Source organism: Vanessa tameamea, chromosome 21 (genome assembly GCF_037043105.1).
Source record: "Vanessa tameamea isolate UH-Manoa-2023 chromosome 21, ilVanTame1 primary haplotype, whole genome shotgun sequence".
Lineage (NCBI taxonomy): Eukaryota > Metazoa > Arthropoda > Insecta > Lepidoptera > Nymphalidae > Vanessa > Vanessa tameamea.
The window spans coordinates 2,481,067-2,488,277 of record NC_087329.1 but is presented as its reverse complement, the minus strand read 5'-3'; the positions used below and the strand labels follow the sequence as shown (position 1 = coordinate 2,488,277).

General features: G+C 35.3%; 1 protein-coding gene across 1 annotated transcript in view; it reads right to left on the bottom strand.

The window, feature by feature from the left end:
- Positions 1–1,919: 1,919 nt before the first annotated feature.
- Positions 1,920–7,211, bottom strand: part of Vex (vexed) — a 77,248-nt gene continuing 71,956 nt past the window's right edge. Inside the window, exons 4-6 of the mRNA XM_064218327.1 lie at positions 4,514–4,637; positions 3,173–3,249; positions 1,920–2,183 (exon numbers count right to left, since the gene is read on the bottom strand). Coding sequence (XP_064074397.1) covers positions 1,981–2,183; positions 3,173–3,249; positions 4,514–4,637 — 404 coding nt within the window. The 3' untranslated portion in view covers positions 1,920–1,980. The remainder of the gene's footprint in view (positions 2,184–3,172; positions 3,250–4,513; positions 4,638–7,211) is intronic.

Genomic DNA, 7,211 nt, shown 5'->3' with positions numbered 1-7,211 from the left:
TGTAATCTATCGGCACGCCTTGGGAAGACCGAGTCGTATGACGGCAAACGGCATGACGTTCTCTTATACTTTCATGACTCCTCTCCACGGCCGCAAAAAGGAGTCTCCCTTACGTTTGCGGGCTTGTGTAACATATACTTAGTTATTATAACCATATATTATATAAACAATTTTTTTTATTGGTTTTTTTATCATTAATTATATACGTAACCATCTATTTCGAAGTTTATCATAATTTGCTATGCGTATTGATGTCGAGTTTTTTTGTACCCGTCCATCTTTCAACATAATTACGCAAAAAGTTATACACGCGTGTTATAAAAAAGAATCAATGTATGTTCATTGCGTCTATTCTGATTAGCAAAGTTTTATAGATATAGGTCCTTTTAGAACGAGCCTACAGGATTCAAACGTTATTTGACCTTCAGCAGAAGCAAATTCGCGCTTGACCGCTTTTATATCAACATATATTTGTAGTATCAAGCTATCAGATTACTAAAACATGCTTCGTGGTCAATTACATCAGGTCAGTTTGGTAGACTAAATAATTAATTAATTAATGATTAACTGCCGTTAATTTGATCTTCACAAACAGCTTGATTGTTGATTCGGTCGGAATGCTATTCGAGCGTAACGATCTGGCGTATAATTGTAATATGACGCTTCAATTATGTCGGAGTGTATTATATAATTGATGTTTTTGAAAGTGTAAAACAATGACTGTTGTAGAATTTGATAAGATGATGAATTGGTCGGGCAAACTTTTAAACTTTTCTTGATGGGTGTAAAGAAAATTATAATATATTGGGTGGAAGATACTCTTAACCCTTCTTCTTATTAGGAAATAATAGTTGTGTGTGAATGTGTGAGATGTATCCTTCAGTTTAAATAATGAAAATAGAGACGAATGTCGATTGATAAATTTATCAAAATCGTTTATCAAATTCGTTATATGAAATTGTAAAGTGGGTAAAATAGTAATTCAAATATAGAACACAATCTATTGTTAACACAAAATTATCGTCGGTTACTTTCTTATATTTTTTTATTATGTATATCGTATAGAACTAATCATTGTTACACACAGATGAAGTTAGTTTAAAAGTGTGCTTATGTAAGATATTTTAGAGTACTTTATTATAAAGACCGACCAAAGATTTTCTGAAACAGTCAATGCGTTTTCAAGTGATAAGAAACATAAACGAATCTGAAAAATCTTCTGTAATCTTCATTTCGTCAGGAAATTATAATATTTCAGATAAACGCGAAACTCACCACCGAACACGAACGTAAAATGTCAGAATGTGATATGTGACTTTCATAATTATAAAATTTATAGGATACACGTATCAAAATGGCGTATCATTTAATTCAGTTATCGATGTTGCTCGAGTGAGATACGAAGTGAATTCTTACAGAATCGCTCTGCAGGGGCTATAAATCTTAAATTAGATACAGTTTTAATGACAATGAATTAACAGTTCTTCTTTATTTGAAAGAGTACAATCATTCGTTCCAATGATAAATACGTTGTATTATTTCGAGTTCAGAGAGTTACAGCTTACCATAAATAATCACAAAGTATCCGATAATTCGATGATATATTCACTTGTCACTCATTACGTATTTATATGACGCTTTAATTCTTCCTTACTGTTTTTGATGATGTGAGTGTACTTAAGTTTACGAACTGTGATTATTTTGAACCAAAGGTTTTTTACACCTGTAAACTCCAGTTTATGTCTATGATATTATCAAAACGAAACTCTTGTTTACAATTCGTATTGTTTGAAAGTGCGGCATTACGTAAAATACTTTATTTTTATCAACGTGTGAGACTTCAGAGTAAAGGTTAAATATATCGGAACAAAACTGTTTTTTAAATCATTTCATTTCATCAGGGATGAAATTTAATAATATTTAGCAATAAATCCTTAACAAATACTTATTATTACATCATACACAATTATACAAACTATCTTATACGAAAATAAAATCAGGATTAGAACAGCAATCGCTCTTTCTATCTGGATTTTCCTTGGCACGTATCCACTTCCCGTGACAGTGTGGTGCCACCAGCGCGTAGAAACGCGTGCTGTGACCACTCACGCCGTGACCACCACATCGCCAGTTGAGGTCTCGTCGGAGAGCTGCTGCTTCACACATCACGCAAACTGTACCACCTGATAAAATTAACATTATATAATTAGGAATATCGGAATTCCGATTCAACGGAAACACTGCTTGGGAGATTGGGTGGCCACATGGCCTAATGGCTGAAATACGTTGAACTTAACCGAAGATTTTGGGTTCGAACCTGGTACGCATTACTGAAATTTTATGTGCTTAATTTGTGTGAAGGAAAACATCGTTGGGAAATCTGTAAGACGTATGCAAATATGCCACTTGTGTATTCAACTCGTAGAGCTTCGTGGTGGAATAAAGTCCAAGGCTTCTTCAAAAAGGAACGGAGAACTTAGCCCAGCAGTGGAATATTTAATATTTATGTCTCTGTTCTTTGCGGCCATGATTTGTAATTAATTTTGATCTAATAATAATTAATATTTAATTACGTCCTTAGTGCATATTATAATGTGAACATGTTGGTTTCGAGGCTAGCTTTCAAGGTTGCAGATCTTGAGTCCTGGGTTCACAACCAAGACAGACCAGTAAATAGTTACTACGTTTTCCTGTAAAGAATTTTTCAGCAGTTCGGAATTTGAAGAAGACAGTTTTATTTTTTAAGTAATAGGTAGGTAAATGGGCTACCTGATGTGTGGTGTTCACCATCGCTGTTAGAAATATTAACCATCCTTTACTTCGACAATACGCCCCCAACCTTGGGAACTAAGATATTATGTCCCTTGTGCCTGTAGTTACACTGGCTCACACACCCTTCAAACCGGAACACAACAATACCAAGTATTTCTGCTTGACGGCAGATTATCTGATGAGTGGGTGGTACCTACCCAGAAAGGTTTGCATAAAGCCCTACCAAGAAAGATCAACTATCTTTCTTGGTAGGGCTTTACTCCAATGCTCTATAACATATATTTGATTCAATAAGCAGAACTATTCGTAAACTAGGCTTAGTTTAACTGATTTGTACTCACTCTTTCTTCTACATCATTTTACAAAAGTTATTACATAATATAATTAAATATCAATGTACCTTCACGTAAGGGCTTGTAATCGGAATCGGTGTGACAGGCTTTAGACACTTTCGTTACTTCAAACTGTACACAATATCTGAAACAAATACATTAAGATTATAAATATATTTGACGGCACATCACTAGCGCCATCTTTTAAATTACGAGGAAACAAGATTTGACAACTAGGGAATGTTGAACACCGCCATCATTGTGGGGTGTCAACGGCAAGCGCTACCACGTCTGCGACGAATCGCCTTTGTTCCTCATAATTTTTATATTGTGTAATTGTAATTTCTTACGAAAATAATAAACAAATGGCTTATCCTAATAGAGATGGAGATTTGCCTTTATATCTAAATATGTCGGAGACGCTCATTAATACGGTCCCTAAAACAGAGCGACACGAAACCCAAGGAATGAGTCGAGCTGATAGAAGGACGTTGGGTTGGCGTATCATGTGACCAGTACTGACAATTAATAAAATGATTATCATTCTATTGATGTATGGATGGAATATAAGATTTGTAATGAAAAGGGATTGTGCAGTTTTTTTTATGATATCGGTAGGCGGACGAGCAAATGGGCCACCTGATCGTAAGTGGTCACCGCCGCCCATAGACAATGGCGTTGTGAGAAATATTAACCATTTCTTACATCACCAATGCGCCACCAACCTTGGGAACTAAGATGTTACGTCCCTTGTGCCTGTAGTTACACTGGCTCACTCACCCTTCAAACCGGAACACAACAATACTGAGTACTGCTGTTTGGCGGTAGAATATCTGATGTGTGGGTGGTACCCACCCAGGCGGGCTTGCACAGAGCCTTACCACCAAATATGATTTTGAGAAAATGGAGAACATTAATGGTATTATTGTATCGGAGCTCGATTACTCAAATATCTGCCCGCATAATGTCTTAACGATTACATCAGTACCGTCCATACGAGAAACAGATAAGATCTTTATTGCACACAATTATAAAACAACCGAGATCGCTCAGTGGTTAGAACACGTGCATCTTAACAGATGATTGCGGGCTCATAACCAAGCAAGCACTACTGAATTTTCATGTGCTTAATTTATGTTTGTAATTTATCTGGAGTTAAGAAGAAAAACATCATGAGGAAATGCATGTGTCAAAATTCAATGAAATTCTGCCACATGTGTAAGGGAATCATGTCTCAAAAGGGAACGGAGACCTAAACTGTTACTTTATAAAAATAACAAATTACACTGTAACTCGTGTCCGCCCTTTTTCTTTCGAAGTTTCTAGAAAACTGTACACATATTTTTCTATGCCCTTTAATTTGTTAAAGTACGTTTTTTGGTTGAAAAGTTTTTTATATGATTACTCACTCTCTATGTGAATTGGATTCTGGATCGTCGGGGTTTCTCAAGCGCAAGTTCTTTCTGATGTCGACAGTTTCATTCGAATGGCGGCTCACCGACAGACCTCCTGGCAGAATCATCGCTGATTCCTCTATAAACAAATACATAATGGTTAGTACTGATTCAAAATGTCTAAGGTGTAGTAAGGCCTCTACCCATAATTTAACAAGATTCAAACTCTAATTAAAATGTAATGTATGTGTGTACACTTTTACATTGCATATTTTTTTTATAATATGCCCAATAATACACCACCACTCACAGAGATTGGCGCTATAATATTAATCATTCCTTACATCGCCAATGTGCCACCAACCTTGGAAACCAAGATGTTGCATCAGTTCGATCACCGTTCAAAAAGCAGCACGACAATACTAACAGCAACGTTAAACGATAGAATATCTGATAAGTGGGTGATATTATAGAGTCGAGATAAACCAGTGATTAGAACGATTGCGAGTTGAATCCAGTCAAGCTCACTGAATTTTCATGTGCTTATTTTATTTTATTTCGTGTTCGGTGTTGAAAGAAAACATTACTAGGCACAAGGGACATAACATCTTAGTTCCCAAGGTTGGTGGCGCATAGGTGATGTAAGGAATGGTTAATATTTCTTACAGCGCCTTTGTCTATGGGCGGTGGTGACCACTTACCATCAGGTGGCCCATATGCTCGTCCACCAAGCAATGCCATAAAAAAAAAATATATATATACCTGCACGATTAAATTTTAATGAAATTCTGCCACATTTATATTCATCAATCCGCATTGAAGGAGAGTGGCGTCCAGCTGCTATAGTGGTTAAAACTAGCTAAAGCTAAATTCCTCCCTTCGTTTGTAACTCACAACCCATTTATTTGGACAGCGCGATACAAGACTATTTAACAGAATGACTTTCAGTCGCCTCGAAACCAGACGTGTTTAGGAATTATTTTGCTGATTTTAACTTTTGCAGAGCAATGAGTTAAAAAAAACAGCACGTTGAACTAAAATAAACATTGTAAGGCTGAAATTGGCAGTTTTTTTTATTAGTACGAAGGTTATATCATTTACATAGAGCGATATCTCGTAAGCTAGTGGATGTTCAAAATTATCTTCCATTTTTCAGCGAAGTCTAAAACATTGTGTTATAAGCAGGCCTGTCTTAATCCATAGTACAGGTTGCAACCCACATGTGGGGGAACCGCGGAAAAGAACCCAAAACGTTCTCTTAAAAATCTTTTCTCGGGAGGGTTAATTATTTGGGGTTTGTTGTAAGTTTACCTTTAAAAGTATTATTATCGCTGATTTAAAAAAAAAAAATAGGATTGTGAAAATATATGTGCTTGTGTGGGTTTGAACCCAAAATCATCGGTTAAGATGCACGCGTTCTAACCACTGGGCCACTTATAACATGTATTAATAATTTCATAATAAACTATGCTAACTATATAGCTTTAATATATACATTCCAAGTGAAGCTCCCTGAACTATTTCATCGATCAAGGATGTTCAACTATTTCTAGACTTCTATTTACGTAGACGAACGGACAGCGAACTAATCTAATTAACACGATTAAGTACGGGAGGGGAAATAAGGAGGTATTCTTGCTGATAAATCTTCGGACGTGTCTATTTAGTATCTTAAGTTGTATGTTGGAATTTAGTTTCAATGGACTTTGGACGTTTATTAGAGTTTTCTGTGGTTATGAGAAAAAGTTGGCGGATTGGCAAATGGGACACCGAATAATGTGATTACCTCATAGTATTGGAACTGATAGAAATATTCGACATTTTGAGAAATGTCGATATTATGTCAATATCGATGATATGAGTATCACCAATGCGCAACCAACGTTGGTTGGTTGTTGGGAACTAAGATGTTATGTACCTTATGACGGTAATTACACTGGCTCGTTCACACTTTAAACCGGAACACAACAATAACAAGTATTTCTGTTGGGTGGAAGATTGTAAAAAGAAAAAGAGTTACTACTGAGTTTCTTATCGGTTCTTCTCGGTAGAATTTACATTCCGAACCGGTGGTAGCTTTACTTTAAATAGTTTGTTAAATGTCGATTCGAAAGTGCTTGTAAAAGGCGACTCGAATAAAGTATATTTTGATTTGATTTGATTTGCATGACGAATGGTTGATATTATTTTTTATTTGACTATCAAGCTTTGGACAAAGGGCTACAACCAAGTAAAATCTTTTGGTGATAATTAGCGTGTTGCATTTGTACAGAATTAAATTTCCTCAATAATTGTACTAGATTTACATATGATTCTCAATAGCCACCGCTTTTAACATCAGTGGAGAAATTACGATTTTAACAAAAAATATAGTATATTTATGTTATGAATCACAAGAAAGAACAAACATCAAATTTCAATCTCTTCATTTTTGTGTTTCCCTACAGATATCTCGACAAAAAACAACGACACAAACAATCAAATATTATAAACTTATTTGTTGTATTATATTCGCAATCATTTTATCTTTACAGAGAACTAACTTTCAAAAGGAGACAAAATTTAGCCCTTTGTTCTAAACGAGTAAGCTCATTTTAACTTGACCTATTAAAAAATTTAAGCTCATGACATAAAAAAACAGTGGTAAATAAGATATATTAATCAAATCAAGATTATATTAAAGATAAAAAAGCGTCGACTTAGTTTTTAAAAT